The sequence below is a fragment of the Nymphalis io genome, chromosome 11 (genome assembly GCF_905147045.1).
Source record: "Nymphalis io chromosome 11, ilAglIoxx1.1, whole genome shotgun sequence".
Taxonomy (NCBI): Eukaryota; Metazoa; Arthropoda; class Insecta; order Lepidoptera; family Nymphalidae; genus Nymphalis; species Nymphalis io.
In genome coordinates this window covers 3431546-3452459 of record NC_065898.1, presented here as the reverse complement: position 1 = coordinate 3452459, position 20914 = coordinate 3431546, and the positions used below count along the sequence as shown (strand labels likewise).

The 20914-nt window shown below is 31.1% G+C and overlaps 1 protein-coding gene across 5 annotated transcripts in view; it reads left to right on the top strand.

Moving 5' to 3' along the window:
• The first annotated feature begins 3158 nt into the window (after window positions 1-3158).
• LOC126771858 (NAD kinase-like) overlaps window positions 3159-20914 on the top strand; it is a 43119-nt gene continuing 25363 nt past the window's right edge. For 3 of the 5 annotated variants that reach the window (XR_007669570.1, XM_050492004.1, XM_050492005.1), the window contains exon 1: window positions 15603-16154. Coding sequence is in view for 4 of the 5 variants with exons in the window: in XM_050492004.1 (XP_050347961.1) it covers window positions 15961-16154 (194 nt within the window). In the remaining variant the exon portion in view is untranslated. Of the gene's footprint in view, window positions 3388-5481; window positions 5617-7808; window positions 8059-15602; window positions 16155-20914 lie in introns of those variants that run through there. The other 2 variants (XM_050492008.1, XM_050492010.1) reach the window with 2 other exon arrangements.

The following is a 20914-nucleotide window of genomic DNA, read 5'->3' as shown; positions in this document are numbered from 1 at the left end:
CTGCTTGCAATTCTTTTACCTATTCCATATAATAAAAGTAGTAAGTCGAGATATGCTCAAAGAAGTTACTTAAAAATCAATAGACAATAGACATCTGCACTTGTATCGTTGTAAATTAATATTCATAGAGATTAAAATTAAAAAATAGTTTTTTTTTTTAAATATATCTTTAACTAGTGTCTATTTTTTTAAATATAATACTTGTAATAATAGATTTGAATTTTTATGTTTTATTTTATTAGACATAGTGCAGGTGTGGTCGTATAGAAAAATAATATAAATTTATGTATGCTTAAAAAAGTACGAGAATGAAATGTGACAATAGAATTTGCTATTGAATACCTTTAATAAGGGATATTGGAGTAGATTTTTTTATATATAATTTACTCCTAAAATTAATTCTCTTTCAACATAATGATATACAAAAATAAATGTCAAGTTTACACGAGGCAAACGCAAACATGACAATCGTAGATTAAAAAAAATGTAGTGTTTTTATAATAAAATAGTGATTTAAAAACGTCTTTAATTTATACGTAAAATGTTATTCCGATAGACTTATATTTTAATGCTAATTATATCCCTATAGATAGCCCCCTTTCTTGGTAAAAGTTCTTTAACATCACGCCTCGGGGCGAAGCAATAACGTTTAAAGTGAAACCGCGTGCAACAGTTAGTTAAGCCAATAAAGGTGTCGAGCTATGCCATAAAACTAAAAAAAGAAAGGTGACATAAAAAGTGTAACATTTTTTCATACTTTAGGGAAATCATCCGTATTTATTTATTTTATTTTATTTATATACTCTTTATTGCACACCAATATAGACAAAAATAATAGCAGTAAAACAAAAACAAAGAAAACAAAAATGTACAATAGGCGGCCTTATCGCTAAAACAGCGATCTCGTCCAGGCAACCTTTGGTAGAGGAGAGAGATAGGGGTGTACAAATTATTTAACACATAAAAAAAAATAGATACAATATATATATATGTATATATACGATACATAAATAAGTATATTAAATGGCTTAAACCCGTAGCTTCATCCTCGAAGATTTAAGTGTGCCTCTTGAGTTTTAATTTCGTAGCCATCAAGTACCTACCGTGAAACAATTACTTATTTACTTACTTCACAGTAATAATGGTCGATCGATTCGAATCGATTGTTCTTTTATAAGTCGGTCTTCTATTCATATAATATACAAGTTTAAAACTGTCTGTTTCTGTCGCTAACTATAATATTAATAAAATACTTCACTTATACACAATTTAAATATTATATAATTTAACTTAAATATTAAAGATAATCAAACATCATGTCCTTTTTTTACCTCGCTGGAAAAATAAGCATTAACGCGTCTCCTCTACATAAAGTGAGCTATGTGGAACTCGCCGACGCCTAGAACAACTAGTGCACCGGAATACCCACTTAAAATCAGCGGTACCCGCTACTTCTCATCGGGTGGCGTCACGGGATCGCTTGCTCATGTTACTATGATGCCCCGAAAAACATTACGCATTACGCGTTTCCCCCACGGGAACAGTAGTAGGGTATGTGGGGTTCGCCGGTGTCCATGACGCCGAATGCGCCCCAAACATTGGAATACCAACTAAAAACCAGCGGTACCCTTTCCGTCTTAACGAAGAGCGCCACGGGATCACTTGTGCATTCTACCGTGACGCTCTAAAAAAACTTTACATCCTTATTTAACCTCTATTATATATTATAAACGATTTTAAAGAAGCATAATATGTTCTTTTCATTTGAAAAGAAGATCCTACAAAATCGTTTTCCATGAAAGTATCTTCAAACTAACGGTATTTTTAAACCAACTTTAAGTCTTACATTGTCCCATTTAAGGTTTAATTGAAAAAATCTCGACAACGAAGCAGCTTTGTTATATGAAAACCAAAACTCAAGTAAAAATTTTCACTACTCTTATTTCAAATCTACTTTTTCCTTTTCCCTCTTTATACCCCTTTAGGGTGAAACCTTTTAGAAAGAACAGCTTTCTTATTGAATACATATATGTGTGTAAATTTGACTCCATTTTAGAAATATAACAAACTTCTAGTACTTTCGTTTGAGCGTTGATGAAAGGCACCTACATGTAATAATGTATAATACATATATAAATACTAAGTATAGAAAAAAATTGGTTTTAATAGACAAAATAAAGTGTTGTTATACCAAATAAAATTTCTTGTAAACATAGACTCGCTGTGGATGGGTGCGATCAACAAATATTAATAAATTCTAAGATTACGAGAGTTTTAAAGTTATGAAAGTATTATAACATCAAACTTGTAGAAATTAAAAAGGGATCTCCTTTTTAAATTTTGATATTTGAGACTCTCCTGCGAATTCATTTCTGTATATTCCAAACAATCTACTTATAATTTAATTTATACAGAAACCGCAAGAGATGGAACTTCGTTTTTAACTCTTGAATACGTAATAAATAGCACATTATTGATTTCCAGTGTAGATTTAAGATATTACATTCTTTCTATAATGATTACACAATGTTGGTACCTTAGAAATATGATTTCACGATAATCTTTGACACAAACCGTAACCTAAATATGATATTTAGAAAGCGACATCTGATTTTCAACAGAAGTTATTGTTAGACACTTTTAACTATAGCTTCTGTTGAAGTGAGTCACTACTCATATTAATTTATACGCATCGACAATAAGCATTTAAATTTATATGAACTGAACATAAGACTGCACCTTTAATATACTATGGCCAAGTAAAATACGTGGATCTTACTAAAGATATTTTTAACTTGTGCGTATATTCATCTCGTGCTCGGCGGTGAACGAAATTGTACAGTTGGTACCTACAAGTTTGAAGAATTATTTCATCTAAATATGATGTAGATAGTTAATGTCAAAACCTGAAAAAATGTATAATAATATTTTTTAGTAATTAAAAAAAATATACCAATATCGTTTTTTTTAATTAAGTTGTTATTAATAGATATAATTAAATATTTTTATAGTCGCATAAAAAAATATAATCGCGTTTACCAAGCTCGAGAATAATCGAACAAAATATTTAGTAATATGATATCGACAGTATTGTATCTTCATTGCTGAGTTACCTTTCCATCGCTCATTGATGAAGTGAGAGGTTCGAGTAGCGACCGTGACTTATTTCATTGATGCTGATCGTAATCCACCGACCCCTAGCGAAAATGCTCACGCATTGTCATACAAATCGCAATCACGCGCACACGCTGGCTTACCTTCGTGACGTTCTATTTTTAAAAATGTGTTTTTATTTCTAGTAAATATTTAATAAATAGCTCATGGCTTAGTGCTATGTGTCACAGTGCAAATAGTGTTACATATTGATTAAATATATTCTCACTTAAAGTAAGTTAAATTTGTGGTATTAAATATCCTACGTATTATATCTTTGAAAATTGCTATTGTTTTCCTCTAACCTATGTTAATAAATAAAAGTGACAATTAAATATCTCAATTTATTCATCGCAATAACTTTCTTTTTTTTTAAATATACTAGGTATATAGGTACTATTTATACCAACAGTTTTGTACATTGCCATACTTTCAGTTTTTTTTTTTTTTTGTAAAAAATACATAAAAACAAACTAAAATATACTTAAGAAGGCATTTGAATTGTCATTTTACAATTAAATATGAAGCTACCGCCCGTCCAGATATGAAATTGAGATAAGCAAGAAACTCATTACTTACTCTTTTTAACTAACTAAATATAATTAAATTAATATATCCTTTATGGAAATCAACTTCACTCATTTTTGTCATCTATGTAATCTTGTATTGAGTGAGGTATTTTAAATTACAAATGTTGTTTTTTATTAACATAGGATTGAAATTTATTTATTTACAAAAATAGGAATCAATTATGAACATTCTCATCAATCTACCTACTGTATGTAAGGTATGTAAGTAACCTACACACCTAATGTAACTTAGAGGAAAACTATGAGTTATTCTACTCGTAAATTCCACAGATTAATATTTGACAAGGATTTTTATAAAATGCTTATTGACTAGTACAAAGATAAATAACAATAACAATTATTTATTTAAGAGTTTTCAACAAGCAAATATATCTATTATTAAGTCAGTTTCAAAATATTAGTACATTTAAAATAGAATTTAAAATAAATAAAACTAATTGACTATTTCTCTCGCAAGAGAAAGAATTCGCTTAGGCACTAATTTACATTCGTAATTATTTTACAAAATTGGCTTCTGTACGATATTCCTACATTGCATCAAAACTATTTTAAGCGGAACTCACGTATTTTATATAATGCATCGTTTCTAATACACAGTTTTGACATTAAGATACATAAATAGTTTCATTTTAATGTGCCGTAAAATTGGAAAACAAGAATTAAAGGTAATAAGAATATTTATGGTATTTTATAGGAATTTTATTTTCAGAGTTGTTCAACTAGTAATTTCTTCAATCGGTCGGTTATTAAATTGCTACAATATTAGGTAATAAGTGTCTATACAATAACATAGTGTACTCTGTAGTAATCTCAAGCATTTGCCATGCACATGTTGCTCTCATTTCGTGATTACAACGACGTTTCGAACGAGTTCGCCTTGGGCTAAGAACAGGATCCCAATAATTTTTATAAATGTGTTTCAACTGCTGCTAATTCAACTTCACATCTATTACCAGGCAGCAAGTATTATTTGAAAGTAGACGTCAAGTTTTAAAATAACGATCACGTCATTTTGTATTTTGACATTGGAGAAAAGAGGTCCCCACAATCGATTAATGTTTCAACATTGCGAAATATAGTGTTATAGGTAGTTAGTCAGATGTACTATATAGATTTCGAACATATACGTATATCGTAGTAATTTATATCCAATTATTTTTAATCTGTATTATATCATCGTCAATTTGCACATAATATAATTTAACATATTGAACTGTCTGTCTTTTGTAAGTTTGATTTAATTAACTGTAATGCTTTTTCTGTACAGCCCTTGACCTAGTTTCTATGATATAGGATGTCAAGAAATTGAGACTATGTCTTCATGCCAATATGGAAATATATAAATATTTCTGTTGTTCATCCGTTCGATGTCACAGTCGCATAATATATTTTGTGCGTTTATTTTAATGGATGTGTATCTTAGAATCAATGCGAAATTCCATTAAAGTAAACAGAAGCCTAACTACTTTATATATTTAGTCATTTTTAAGCTAACATTAGAGAAAACACGTTATGTGAACGTGATTTTTTAACAAACCTTCCGTGTTAGAACAAAATATATTTTCACACCTCTTGAGTAAAGAGTTCTTACTTAGTAAGCAATGAGTATTTTATTTAAATTTGCGCTTATAACTTCGTTGTCTTGTTTTAAAATTACATTTATTTTATAATTTAATACTTATTGTTAAATAATTGGTCGTTTTTGTGTTACAAACGTTACTTTTTCACATTTTTTTAGAATGTTAAACGAACAAGATTTGGTGCTGGCTCGTGCCTTGGCTGCTGAGTCTAGAGATAATTCTCCAGGTGGATCGCCAGGTCCGCTAAGAAAAACTCCGCTGTCATCGGTGGTCGACAAACTAAATACTTTCAGGTAAATGAGGTAATTACATATTTGTGTAGCTTAGAAAAATATCATTCTTGTAGCTTCTTGTGTTTTTGTCATTTAAATTATGTAATATAGTAAACAATATTTTATTAAATGTATTGATTAATCGTTATTTATGAATCTAGGGTTTCAATGGCTTAATTCGTTTTAAATTAAAAGGCATCTTTGATCAATGGAATAGAATATATTATACATTAATTTCAGTTGAATTAAAACGAGACTTAGTTGAAGTTGAACATATTAATAACAACATTATAAATCCCATACTTATAAGTACATAAATAAAATATAATTACGCAAAATGTTGTTTACATAAAGTACCTTATTGCGATTTGCGGAAATAGGTAAATTATTAAACTTTATTTTATTTGTCGTTTTTCATATAAAATGAGGGTCCGGATATTTTTTGTACCTAATTTTTTTTTTAGGATTTTTAGTAGTATAAACTCCTAAAAACACAAGAAAAGTGATGTTTCGCGAGATTCCTCGCTCCTCCTCGTTAATCACAAATATTGTTATAAAGGTCTAGTGCACCGTTAGCAAATGAATAAATAAACATATTTTTTATATTCTACATAAAAGTGTACATAACTATGAAACTTCATTTACGTATTTACGTAGAAACCGTGAATTTCTAGACAGTGACTTGTCAGATGTGTTATATATCGAAAATAAGGCCACCAAATAAATATTTACAAATTTTATTACGATAAATGTGTTTTTAGTAAAGCAATATAAGTATACAAATAAATTCTTAGTAAAACTATATTTTTAAGAATTTTTCTTTTAAAAGTACATTTTATCCTGTTATATACCTATAATTTAAAATGTATATAGTTTTACTTTATCTTAGTCACAATGAATTTTCATCAGTTTATATATGTATAATTATATAATAACTTTATATAATTATATTTAGCATGCAGAAGTGAAACTGGTTTTTAAAAACCTTGAATTGGTTTTTTTAAAAATAGAACATTTATGTTATTTACAAACAAATTGATGTAAATTACTTACTCAATTGCTCTAAAGAATCCAAATAAAATTGAACATATTCAACAAATCACGCGCCAATAACGAATTAATTACCCACTTTACCTTTCCGTCTACCAACAAAATGGCGGTTTGAAATTAGCGAGCCTTTTGTTTTAACAATGCTGTTGTATGGATCAAGGAATCTCCTTACTATTTGTATATACAATTAGATTATACATGTAAAAAAAGCAGATAAATGCAGATATGTTTGTAGCGCGGTCAATCTCAAGATTCAGGAACATCCCTATTAAAACATTCATGCCATTGGTCGGTCATGTGTCAAGAGCGACCAGTGACAATAAAAAAATAAAACGTCGTCGTGTGAATACATAAAGTACAAAACGCAAACCATGTTATACCACATTTAAATACCGAAAATTATTTGTGTATTTCTACTTAAAGACAGAAAATATTTTTTGTTCCGAGTGACATAACCAAATACAATAAAGAGGAAATTGATATAAAATAAATGTATTTACAATTTTCAATAGTATAATGTTTCCCCATACTTTGCCTTTGTTACATGGTTCTATGAAAAACTAATTATATTCTTGAAAAGCATAAAATTTAATAGTTGAATTCTACACACCAGAACTAACTCACTGCATTGCAGAACTAAATATCATAATGACAAACATAATTATATTTAAATTTTAACTTTATATATAATTTTGACAGTTATATAACAATAAAATAACCATATACCTAGTTTTCCAATAAAGAACTGTTTGTATATAATAAACGCCTGTTAAATAGAGCACAGTACCTACCGCGTAAATACTTTTAATTTCTGTCTTAATTGTTTGGGTAAGTCTATGTCAAAAGTGTGATTCTCTGATCTGAGTTCTACCCACAACTGACATTACTAGCTATCTATATTTTTCGTACTCGTTCAAATACGTCATTTTCTACACATTACATGGCAATATATTGTGTAAACAATGCATATGTACTTTTTAAAATGATTACGCATGTATAATTAAATAGCGTAAGCATAAATAATATGCGAAATATACGTATATTTTTCGCATTTTTTCTAACCGGTGTTAGGTATATGGAATTTGACACTTGACAGTTGTTATGACGTTGACAATAAGAACTAGCCGTTGACAATTGACAATCCTATTTCTTACTGGACCTGTAAATTCTAACCTTCGTTATACATTTTAGAGATAAATTTGAATTAAAGAAATATTATTATCCACAATAAATGTGTTTATAATGTTCTTGTAATAATCGGTTGAACGAGGTTGAACCTAACTGACATAAGTCAGTTAGGTGTGTACGATATCAAAATGACGAATAATAATTAAGAAGTGTTATGAAGATGGATAGCAAATACAAGACAAAATATCCGACTACAAGCAAGGAAACCGATGAGGAAGAAGAAACGTATGTAATTTTTTCATTACTCAACCATCTAAACCCAAAATAAAATTTATAGATGTATGTCGTCGTTATTTTTTTGATTATAAAAATTTTGTTTACCAATGACTTCGCGTAGATAAACTTTAAGACTAAAACAAATATTCACATGTAACTTTACAATGGTAAATATATAAATATATATATATATATATATATATATTAATGTGAGTGGTGGTACAATATATGTATATTAAAACAATAATAATTGCGGTTGTCATTAAAAATTATACAACACATGAAAATTAATATATACAAACACCTGAAAAAATAAAACATTTTTTATTTTCTGTAATATAAATACAAATAGAATCAAAATTTAAAAGTTTATAAAATAAATATACACTTCAAACTTTTGTGATGCTATTCTTTTTATATTTTTGTTTTAACTGTGAATATGCTATTTTTAGTATTTTGAGAGTTGCACCTGTTGCTGTTGTTGGTTGATAGAATGTCAGGCAAAATAATAATTTATAAATAACGAAGGTATAAAGTATCAAGTGTAAACTTAAAACGTGAATAATAAAAATTACTCATGATATTATATTCTTATTGTTTTGGCACATAAGTCCCACTCATTTGTTAAATATCTTCTAATTGCTAATAAAATGAATGTAACCTTGTGGATAATGAGATTGATTACATTTATTTGTTTATATAGTGTGTAAAATTCTTTTAGTGCAACAAATGGACGTTTTCAATGTATTTTCTACGTACTCCTATTACACTATTTTGAATAGGAGAGAGCTTGTATCGAATTAGCTGCAAATTTAGATTCTGATCTATTTTTGTATTTCGAGAAATTTTACAAAATTTGTATGCTCATGTCTAGGTATTTCTGTCATACTAAATTACTTGTCTTTTTCAATACCTCTTATAATATCTCTATATTTAAATTACCTTTTATCAGTAAATTTACTTTAAAATAACCTAAAAAAGCAAGTACAGTAATGAAAAAGTCAGGGTGTCTATGAACAGTGGTGAAATTTGCAGTCAAAGAAATGTAAATAATCATATATGTGCAATGACAACAATATTTCGAATTTTAAAATGAAAATATTAAACAAAACTATTTGAAAAACTTTTTTTTTTACTTTAAATATCTACACATATATATTCAACTTTTCCTTTAACAACAAATAAAACATTTATAATAATCCTGTAAATTTTATTAAAAAACTATATCTTACACTTATATTGTCTATGTCAATGTCAATTTTCAAAAGATCTTTAATTTTTTTTATTTTTATTGAATGATTTTATGTCAAAAATACCAAATTTTATTTGTTGTATGTTTAATTATATACCATATAAGACTTGAAAACGTAAAATTGTTGCTTTTGAATCATGTTCTGTCAGAATTGTACTACTTCTAGGACAATGACCCTTGACCTACAAACTTAAATTTAAGGTACAACGCACCATATGGACGACGCCTATTACATTTTTAATTGCTTCCAAGTAATGACATTAAGAGGCGATAGTGCGCGTATTAATTTATACTAGTGTTCGAAATTCGACCATAATCTTTGTTGAAAATTTGATATAACATGTATGAATTTTCATGTTTCGAAAATATTTTTATTTAATTCTTATATCCTTCTTTTTACTGATAACACTAAAACTCGCCAATACAAACAACCGAACAATAAAAAAAAATCGTTCACAAACAGATTAGAAAATGCTGCGAAACTAAAAAAAATTGGCATTGCTGTTCCAGTTTGAATGAACAGTGAGCCATAGTACAAGCACAACACATCACATCACATGTTACGTATGTATGGTTAGCGGACCATTGGCGATGTTATAAGTCATATATACTCCTTGTAAGTTTCCAGGATTGAAAATACAAAAGCCGAAGTCGGCTTTAAATTCGATCGGATATTTTGCGCAACCGTACATATGTTTTGTTATAGTCTATCTGGAATTTCTTATAGTCGTTTGGAACCCCTACATTTTACAATGTACATATCGAAAGAATTGATCGCGTGTAAAGCAGTTGCACTTGTTTTCTGGATCAAAACTGTCCCTAGCGGGCGTCGAAGCAAAAATGGTGACATCAAAACGCTTTATAAGCTCTAACATAATCAAATATTATGTTTAGATATTATCCAGCTAGTTATTATTAACGTCCCAAGATCTGTCTCTAGATACCCTATAAACAAGATCTTCAACCGGAAACGTGAAAAAAGCATGGGTAGCAAATACTATTTGCTGATTTTCAAGCAGGATATTCATAAATTGAATTGTATTTGATTGAATCATAAGAGTCTACTTGAATACAGAATTATTTGATTTAGGGTCAATGTAGCTCCTCTGAACAGACCAATGGAAACGTATAATGAAATCTCATCCAGTGACGATATAGATATTTTTTGCCGAGATTTTGCCAAATTTAGAATTATGTGCGAATCACATAAATAATAATATAAGGAATAACTATACTGTAATTATGATAAATCTATGTTATATTTTTGTAAATAATCTTTTTAAAAGCCAGAAATACGTTTAATATCAAGATATACTTTATTTGTGTACACCCGCTAGACCAGCAAGTGCTTCGTGCGATTGCGTTACGCTCACGATCGATATAATATGTTGACAATTGAAAGTCGGGCAGACTGGATAGGTAAATATTTGCCGAATATGATCGTACCAACCCAAACTTAATACCTTACTTGTAGTACCAGCGTATATAGAAGATACATTTGAAGTATCACCCACTCATCAGATATTCTACCGCAAAACAGCAATACTTGATATTGTTGTGTTCCGGTTTGAAGGGTGAGTGAGCCAGTGTAATTACAGGCACAAGGGACATAAAATCTTAGTTCCCAAGGTTGGTGGCGCATTGGCTATAAGCGATGGTTGACATTTCTTACAATGCCAATGTCTAAGGGCGTTTGGTGACCACTTACCATCAGGTGGCCCATATGCTCGTCCACCTTCCTATTCTATAAAAAAAAATACATTTGAAGTACAAAACACTCCTAACACCATCAATGCGCAATTAATCATGATATCTAATATTTTCTTATGCTAATTTATCATTTAAACCGGATAACAGTAATATAGAGTAATAAGGATTGGCGGAATAAATGTAGGTGGTACCCGAATATTATTATTACGTCATAACATTAATAAGGATATCTCAAGGATACTTTGCTACAAGCAAACGGAGCTAACATTACTAATTTTTCTTTATTATTATTGGACTTATCAATGGCTGGCCACTTATCGAATAAAATAGGTAATTTTTCACGATGTATAAGTTACTACTACAATACTAATTTAAGGTTTAAAATATCTGTTACTTAATTTGCCTGTAAGTGTTCAGACTGACATTTACATATAACACAGATTTATATGGAAACATAAAGATGATTGATTACCTTTAGTATGTAACGAACTCGTATGTTCACTTGAAAACGATAAACAATTGAATGCTGTGGTTTTAAAGTTCCGTTTGGTAGATAATTGTTTAGTTTTAACGTAAATACGAAAACAAAAAAATAGTCATAAAAATTACATATTTTGTTCACGAGCAGTGAAGATATTATGTATATAACGAGAGTTACCTCGGTTGGTCCTGCGCCAGCAGTTTAAACTCTCCGGCTTTATCGGATTCCCATCCAATCGGATTATTAGGGAGGTAATAACGAGTTCACCTGTGTTCGTACACACATTTGAATATGAGTATCTCTGGCGCAGTTGGCTATTCTTTGTTGACAATAGCCGCCACGACTTACTCGGTCAGATTGATATCTATACTTTCTTGTACAATATTAGGTCCTTACATATGAAATTAGCGTTTTGTCGTACTGACACTTTGATCTGAAATATCTCCTCTTTGGTTAAGAATTCCAAATTCAAATTTATAAATTTATTTAGTTGATACATTTGAGTTTTGAAAACAGTCATTTATTTGTTTTTATCTCATTATTTTTTTCTTTGGCGTCGCTTGTTACCGCGGAGTAATATGAAATATCGGTATATTTACGAGTACGAGTTAGAACTCGTACCGTACCGTGGCACCAGTGCTGCAGAAACAGCTCGAAGGATTAATGATGTGTACGGCGCTGGTGTCGCAAAAGAAAGCACGGTACGTTTTTGGTTTCAACGGTTTCTCTCTGAAAATTTCGACCTTTAGAACCCCGTGGACGGCCGGAGACCAAAGTGAAAAATGAAGAATTAAAGGCTGTTATGGAAGCGGATCCATCAAAATGCACTTCAGAGATAGCTGCAGGCATCGGGGTAAGTGATAAAACTGTATTAATCCACTTGAAGCAAATTGGGAAAGTAAAAAAACTTGAACGATGGGTACCTTATGAATCGAGTTAATCGAACTTGCAAACACGCGTCGACTGCTGTGTTACTTTGCTTAACCAACACAATAATAAAGGGTTTTTAAATCGAATCATTACTTGTAATAAAAAGTGGATACTGTACGATAATAGGAAGTGCTCGTTGCAAACTCGGCTGAACCCTGGAGACCCAGCCAAATCCTGCCCTAAACGAAAATTGACTCAGAAAAAGTTACTTGTGAGTGTTTGGTGGACTAGCGCCGGTGTCGTTCACTATAGCTTTCTAACATCTGGCCAAACGATTACGGCAGATATCTTTTGTCAGGAACAGCAAACCATGAAGGAAGAACTAGCTGCTAAACAACCGAGACTGGTCAATCGCTCTAGGCCACTGCTGCTTCACGACAACGCAAGACCACACACTGCACTACAAACAACCACTAAGTTAGATGAGCTACAATTGGAATGTCTGCGACATCCACCGTACTCCCCAGACCTTGCTCCAACAGATTACCATTTTTTCCGGAATTTGGACAACTTCTTACAAGGAAAAAAATTCAACTCCGATGCGGCAGTTCAAACCGCCTTCAAAGAGGTTATTGATTCTCGCCCCCATGGTTTTTGTAGTAAAGGGATCATTGAACTACCTTTGAGATGGCGAAAGTGCATGGATAACGACGGTGCATACTTTGATTAATTAAATATATTTTACAAAAAATAAATGACGTTATATTCCTCACGTACAAAACGTCAATTTCATATGTAAGGACCTAATATTAACATATGAAAATTACATATATTTTAACATACACCTTTTATATAACAGGTTGAGAAATTAGAAGAAAAGAATGGCATACTGTACTTTTTAGACACATGGTCACCTCTTGTTTTTAGTACATTTACAATATCTGTATATACCAAACGAAGTCAGTATATAAACAAACCTATGTAGACCAATATTCTCGATCGATCGTTTTAAATATTGCAATTATATATGATTCGTATGACGCGATCTTGATAGAGCCCGTAGGTGGATAGTGGATTTCGCAACTCCGTCTGGGTGTACGTTTTTCCGTAATTGGTCTGTCCAGGCCCTTATTTGCGTCCCGGGCTACCTGAAACGTCAAATAACATTAAGATCGGTACAGGTATTTAGTTGTGATGAGGTAACGGACATACAGTTACTTTTGCATTTATAATATTAGTATACATTTTAATCGACCTGACGTGACGATAAAGCGCTTAAAAATGGTTCCGTTTTACATAGAGATAACCTTTGTTCAACTCAAATGTAATGATTAATATTTTTTTAAAATAAACAAAAACATATAAAACTATTGGAGTCGCAATTTCATATACAAATATGCATGTTAAAAGATCATATACTGCCTATTTTTGACATATGTACTTATTTTAATTATTTTTAAATAATTAGACAGACACAATACATGGTACAGCCATTAACTTGTAATCAATTATTATATAAATTGTAACAATTGCACAGTGTCGTGTTACAACTTTTTCTTTACTGTTTATCATAATTGCCGTATAATTACAGAAAAGGACATACGGTACCTAAATACCACAAGCGAGCGAATCCGAAAGGCGAAAACTAGTACTAAATAAAAGTGACTACCGTCTGACTAAATGTAATAAACAATAATTTGTGCCGACGAGTTGGCCCAGTTTGTTAGAACAAGTGAATCTTAAACGGTGATTGCTGTTTCAAACCCAGGCAAGCATCACTTATTTTTCATATACGTAATTTGTATTTATAATGATCGTAAGAGTACGTAAATTTAGTACTTACTTTATTTTTTATTAATAACAATTGTATTTCAACAGAGTTTTCGTCTGAATTTACATTTGATTATCTTAAAATATCAAATGAGCAATTACTGTATATGTGCAAAATTTATTTCGTGTATATCGAAAACTAAAGATTTGACTCAAATTTTGTGTTTAGATAAGGACTTGCTTTTTAAGTTTATCTTTATAGGTTATTTCCCGAAATTTTCCACCTAAAAAAATACAACTAATTATTTTCGCTCGGTCGCCCGAGCTTCCCTCGGCTCTAATGCAAGCAGGTATATATATGGTATATGTATATATTCCTATTAGAAAATTTCAGTCACAGCGCCCTGTTTCAAGGGCTATTTAAATCCACAGGAGATGTATGTTAGTACGCAAGTGAGAGCACAAATTGTGCGCTCCCCACGACATTCTTTCCCACAATCTACTAATCCAATGGAATAACAATCCGCCTATTGGACGAGAGGTAATCCGACACGATAAGAGATACAAAAATATAAGGTGCATAAGTTGGCATTACACCTCAAACTCCGGTCTGATTCTGTGTGTGACAATTTCTTGACGAAAAAAAAAACCACCGCTTTTATTGGCCGCCCCGGTACTTAAACCCAGTAGTACCGGCAGGCTCATTAGTTGGCCACTGGACCCACAAGGAAAATTAAGTTATAACATATATTCTACTAATATTAACGAGACTTAATAACTATACTTAATTATCTTTGTCCACTGGTTAAAGTAAAAGAGTTACTAATTCCATTGTTATACGCTCTGAGCAATAAATACAAACTTTCACTTAATTCAAATCCAGGACAATGGTTTTTAATTATAATTAGTTCTTAGTGAGTGGTTTTGCGTGTTCCGAACTTGTTAAAAAATCACTTTCGTTTTGTAGCTGGGCATTTCAGTTTCATATAAAACTTTCATTACTTTAAATTCACTATGGCTGAATAATGAAATGTCTTATCTAATTTTTCATTCCTATCATGCTAACCTTGACTAAAAACATTGTTTAAATATATAATGTAATAATAATAATTAACAACATACATTACGATAACTAAGTTGCTGTCGTTAAATATTCCTTCAGTTTTTAAGTCCTTAAATTATTACGATAAGTTATAGGTATTTTTTTTTGTTCCTAACTTTTTGTCACTAACCAAGAAAAAAAGCAAATAGTTAATTGGTTTCTTCTCGTTCTCTAATACATACTATATATAGCAACTATAGCCTTTGTTGACTGAGCGATGAACTTTTCTTTGTTTATACAAGTATATTATGAACAGGCAGCTTTTAATTAAGATTATAGTTTGTGTCGTATAGGACATACGTTGTATATCTTGCATATTTTGCCGGCATGCCGCCCGTCCGCTCAGTACGTCAGTCAGTGATTCTCCTCAGCCGCGGTCTCACGTGCGCTGAGTCCCGACTCGCCGTTTTCGTTTCACTCGCAATTTCCCATTGCAATATTAAACAATCTAGTCGAATAGACTTCACGGGTGTAATATTTTGCAATAACCACGATACTGCGGCAGAAGGTCGTAAAGAAACGTTCATATTTTAAAGTATATTCGTGTAAAACGATTACATTTTATAAATTGCTTGATTTTTTCATAAAATATATAAATATTGTTAAGTTATATACAAAGTTTGAAGTGGTGAATAATTAGTAAAAGTAACACAGTGTAGAAAGCTAGTGGATTCATATAAAGGATTATTTTTGTGATGTGGTAAAGCTTTCGTTTGCTTTGGAACAATGCTGTCAATAGATTCGCTGTGGTGTGGATCTGCGGAGGAACTTTCAACGTTACGAAGCTGTAAGACTGCTGAGAGATCAGAATACAGATTCAGGCGTAGATCATCAAAGAGTCTTATACCGCAAGCTTTGCTTCATGCTCTCCCAGACACGCAGGTGCGGTCTCACCGGCAAAGACGCTCTGGCACGTGGCCGTAAGTGCAACGATTTTTAAAGCTACACTATAGCTTTATTAATGTTAAAAAAATATATTAATTAGTCCGTCACTCTGATTATTATTTTGTTAACGATTCTTGAGAGCCAGTAAGTCAGTGTTGATGTTGTTTTAAGATAAAACTTTTTATGATACTTCTTATATTATTATTTTTTTGCCTTATCTTATATTAATTATTAAAAACAAACTTCCTCGTTTGTTTTTAATAATTAAAATTTGATATTATTACATTAAAATTATTTTAAGCAAATTATGTTCATTACTTTCGCGTTAACATTTTAAGTATATTTGAATTACAAAACAATTGCAAGGAACGTTGAATGAGTAATACAATGCTCTATGCATTATAAATTAAAATCGATTTGGCAGATTGATACAAATTATAGTCTGTGGAAATCGGATAATGAGGATTTATTTACTGGGACGGAGATAATTGGATTTCAGTGTCAGGTTGTAATAGTCGGTTGTTGACCCTAATAATGGCTTTGAAATACTAACTACAGATCTGGCCAGTTCTAAAATTAGTCATCGCAAACTCTCTAAATGTATCCATTTCGGACTAACGATATCCATAAAACACGCCCCTTATAGTACCTTTGTTCTTAATTACTTGATTTATACAGTCTATCGAGGACTCGATCCAGATCCAAGAATACATAAGTTATTAGATTGCGATAAAATGTCATTGTGAAATAGTTTAAAAAGTTAAATTTTCCTTTGTATAAAACCTTTTTATTAACTGAAATAAAGTGCTGGCTATAAATAATTTAAAACATTCCAAAGAAGGCATATAGTAACTTTTAAAAAGGGCATACTTATCAAATTAATTAATTTCATTTATGAAATCTCGTGTTTCATTAGTCAAGGCTAAGTGTAGTAGATATACCGTTATATGTCTGGTCGCAATTTCTGTTCGAAATCTCATATATTGAAATAGTGTAGAACAACTGGTAATCGTTGCGTATTTCTTGATCTAGGTAAGTAATTAAATTATAAAGTTTATATGCAACTTCAGAGCTTCGTGCCGGTTATTCTAGATACAATATACATTCCCACTGGTAGAAGACTTTAACTAAATTTAAGTTTAATTAATTTTTTTAACTTAATTTATCATGAAAATAACGATAAGTAATCAAATGTAAGTGTATGAGTAATGAGTATTTTTTTCTATTATCTACAGCACTTTTTTCTATTATATTATATTTCTTGTAATATGTACCCTTTCGACTACGACCTTTAGTCTTAAATGGTGAAAAAAAAAAATTAAAAGTGCATAACCACATTTGTGTCGGCTGTAGTCAGGAAATACTACTAAAATCATGAAGACTTTTAGACCTGACCACCTTTCTCTTATACTTGTACAACCGCAGTGGTTAGTCTCGTTTTAAATTCTTACCATAAATTGGTATATCTAGTTTGCCATCTCGTTAACGTCACTAGACTTCTCGCTTTTCACTCGGTCTTCAACTCGGCCTATTTCGTTGAGACCCGACCCAGATAGTCTCTCGAGCGTTGTTTCCTTGACCTCAACGATTGTCTGAATATGTACTATCGTATTATAATTTTGTTTATAATTTTTTTTTAATTCAAAAGATTGATTTGTCGATGACAACGTTTTTTATAGTTTTAAAAGATGTTTCGATTTAAAGTGGAGATTTTCTTTGAAAGACGTAAGGAATTCGATAAGGGTGACTTTCGCTAATAAGGGAGGGTAGAAGTAATTACATTTAAGTGTTAATTTTTACTATATGTATACTTAAAACACATTTCGTCGGAAATTTCTTCGTAGTTTATCAGAACTATGACCTGACAACATTGTTGTGCCCTGCTTAGACACTTACAGGATGTTTTTTTTCAACCCCAGATTTTATCTAGGTAGAAGGGTATGGACTGTAATTCGACATTCTTATCAGGTCGTTCGTTGAGTGACACAGGCTACGTGAACGGATTAGCTAGGTGATGTTGAAAGACGAATGTTAATGCTAACAATATATAATCAAAGCACTTTTCACCTTGACAATTTATGTAATAGAAATTGTTGAAAATTTCCATTTTTAATATTTAATAATAAATCAATTGATTTATAACCCGAGCAAAGCCGCGGGTAAAACGGCAAATAAATATAAATTAAACGTTTTTATAATGAGACAATACCATTATTTTTTTGCTTAATATATTATCAAGTCGTATCCGCAATATTAGATTTCATTTGACATCACAAAGGCAGTCTGAGATTCAATTTAAGTAGGTAAAGAACAGATAAATATACTTGCATACAAACTTAATTATTTACGACAGTCTGTTAAAACATATATTCTATTATTATTTTTAATTAGAACTGAAAAGTGTTCTTATTGATTTTTGTTTTTATTATTATTATTTGAACACGACGCAGTCTGTACATGGTAGCGTTTTATTTATTTTCCGTTACGAATGGCAAAAGTGACTGAAATAAGTCAAATGATTAATATTATTTAAATACATTTTCTGACTCTTGTGTGAGAGAAGCGCTTGAGGTATTGTGAATATTTTTTGTTTTTAGCTATAATTAAGCCCTAACTACCAATTCCAGGATAGACATTGTCGCTTTTGACGTATAATATATACCAACGAAGCATATAATGTGTGGTTTTTATGCTTGTTGTATAAGATACTATAGACTATAAAATTACCTTTTTTTAATCCAAATATAATTAATTTTATATTATTCCATTAAATTACCGACAGTTTTATATAAGTACTATGGTAGTAAATGTTAATATAACCAACAGAATATATAATTTCATATCATTTCATAAGGTTATGAATATTTGATTAAGTTGAGGTCCATTTCGTACTGGCTAGTCATATATATTTTTTAAATTATTTAAATAATTCTACATTCAAGAAGCATAGTTCTTAATATATATATTTATGCAATTTGCTCCATCCTTGAGCTCTTTACTTCGTGTATGGGTACGTTGTCACGGTAACCCTAGGTACTTACGTATTTAAATGGTCCCTACATTACTATTCCGTGGAAAAATAGTCTTTAGCTTTTTATTAATGATTTCTTTTTAATCATTCATATGATGTTTTATAAGTTCTATAAGATAAAGTAAAAATAAATCTCTAGACAAACTCATAACGTTATAAAATTGTTAAACTTTAATATGCTAGTGTAATAGTCGTAGAAATGTAATTATTAAACATGAAATATGCTTTATCCAAGTGGGCAGTTTAATAGCGGTTTTGAATCGTCTTTATACAACTTGGATAAACTAAGCCCCAGTCACTTCGGAGTGTGGATATTACTGAGAATCACCAAGAAAGGCAGCAGTTCTTTGTGTTTATACAACGAGGTTTAACTTTTTTTATATAAAATAGAACGGACAAATGAGCCACCTGATGGTAAGTGATCACCACCGTCCATAGATACTGGTGATTTAAGCAATATTACCCGTTATAACCCTTGTACATGTAGTTACACTGGCTCACTCACCCTTCAAAGCGGAACATAACAAAACTAAATATTGTTGTATGGCGGTCGAATATATTTAATATGTTTAATATTTGGGGTAAGCTTTACGTAAAATTCTTAGCGTCTTCATTGTGAAAGGAATAACTATGCGAAATTTTAGGTCAATCGGACCTATAGTTTCGGAAATCTTGTGATGACTCAGTCAGTTTTATTTCGCTTATATTATTTATATTCGCTTATATTTCAATTATTCTTGTTTCGTGCGTATGTCATTAAATTTCTTTTAAACGGCCGAACCTATTTTGATGAGTGTTTTGTGTGTATTTGAGTGGGTCCCTGGGTTGTCTGAATTATAGCAGTATTCTTATTTCACATATACGAAGTCCGGATGGGTAGCTAGTCATCTATATTATTTTTTATATATTTTTATAGTAAATTTAGCGATAGACATTTTAATCATTAAATGGTGTGAGTAAACAACGAACAACACAAATTTCAAATTGCATCTTATCTAATATCAATGCGATATGATAACGTCATTCTCTAAATAGAATGGCAATATATTTTGATGTAACCGATGACGGGACATATTTTATTCATATTATTGATCTTTGATATTAACTGACACTGTTTTCTTCAAGCCATCATCGATATTCCTATTTTTCTGTCGAAGCGTTGGCAAGGCTTGTTAAGGTGATAGAAGAGGTTTTAATTCCCACTCATTACCTAGTAGTTACTAGCTTCACGAAAAAAAAAGCACGAGATGGCCTAGTGGTTAGAACGCGTGAATCTTAACCGACGATCGTGGGTTCAAACCCGGGCAAGCACCACTGAATTTTCATGTGCTTAATTTGTGATTATAATTCATCTCGTGCTTGACGGTGAAGAAAAACACCGTGAGGAAACCTGCATGTGTCTAATTTCTGTGAAATTATGCCACATGTGAATTCTACCAACCCGCATCGGAGCAGCGTGGTGGAATAAGCTCCACCTTCTCCTCAAAAGGGAGAGGAAGCCTTAGCCCAGCAGTAAGACATTCACAGGTTGTTACTCTTTTACTGTACTAGCTTCACGATTACCTTAATAGTAGTTATACTTAGTATTGTTTTATTCCGGTATAAAATCTGGAGGATTGATTTAGTGTAACGTTGCACGGTTAATAAGTCCTACAATGCCATTGTCTATGGTTGGTGGTGACGCTTTACCATCAACTGGCCCATTTGCCAGTCTGCCTATATACTAAAATAAAAAATTGTATATTGAAAACTCGAATATTAAAT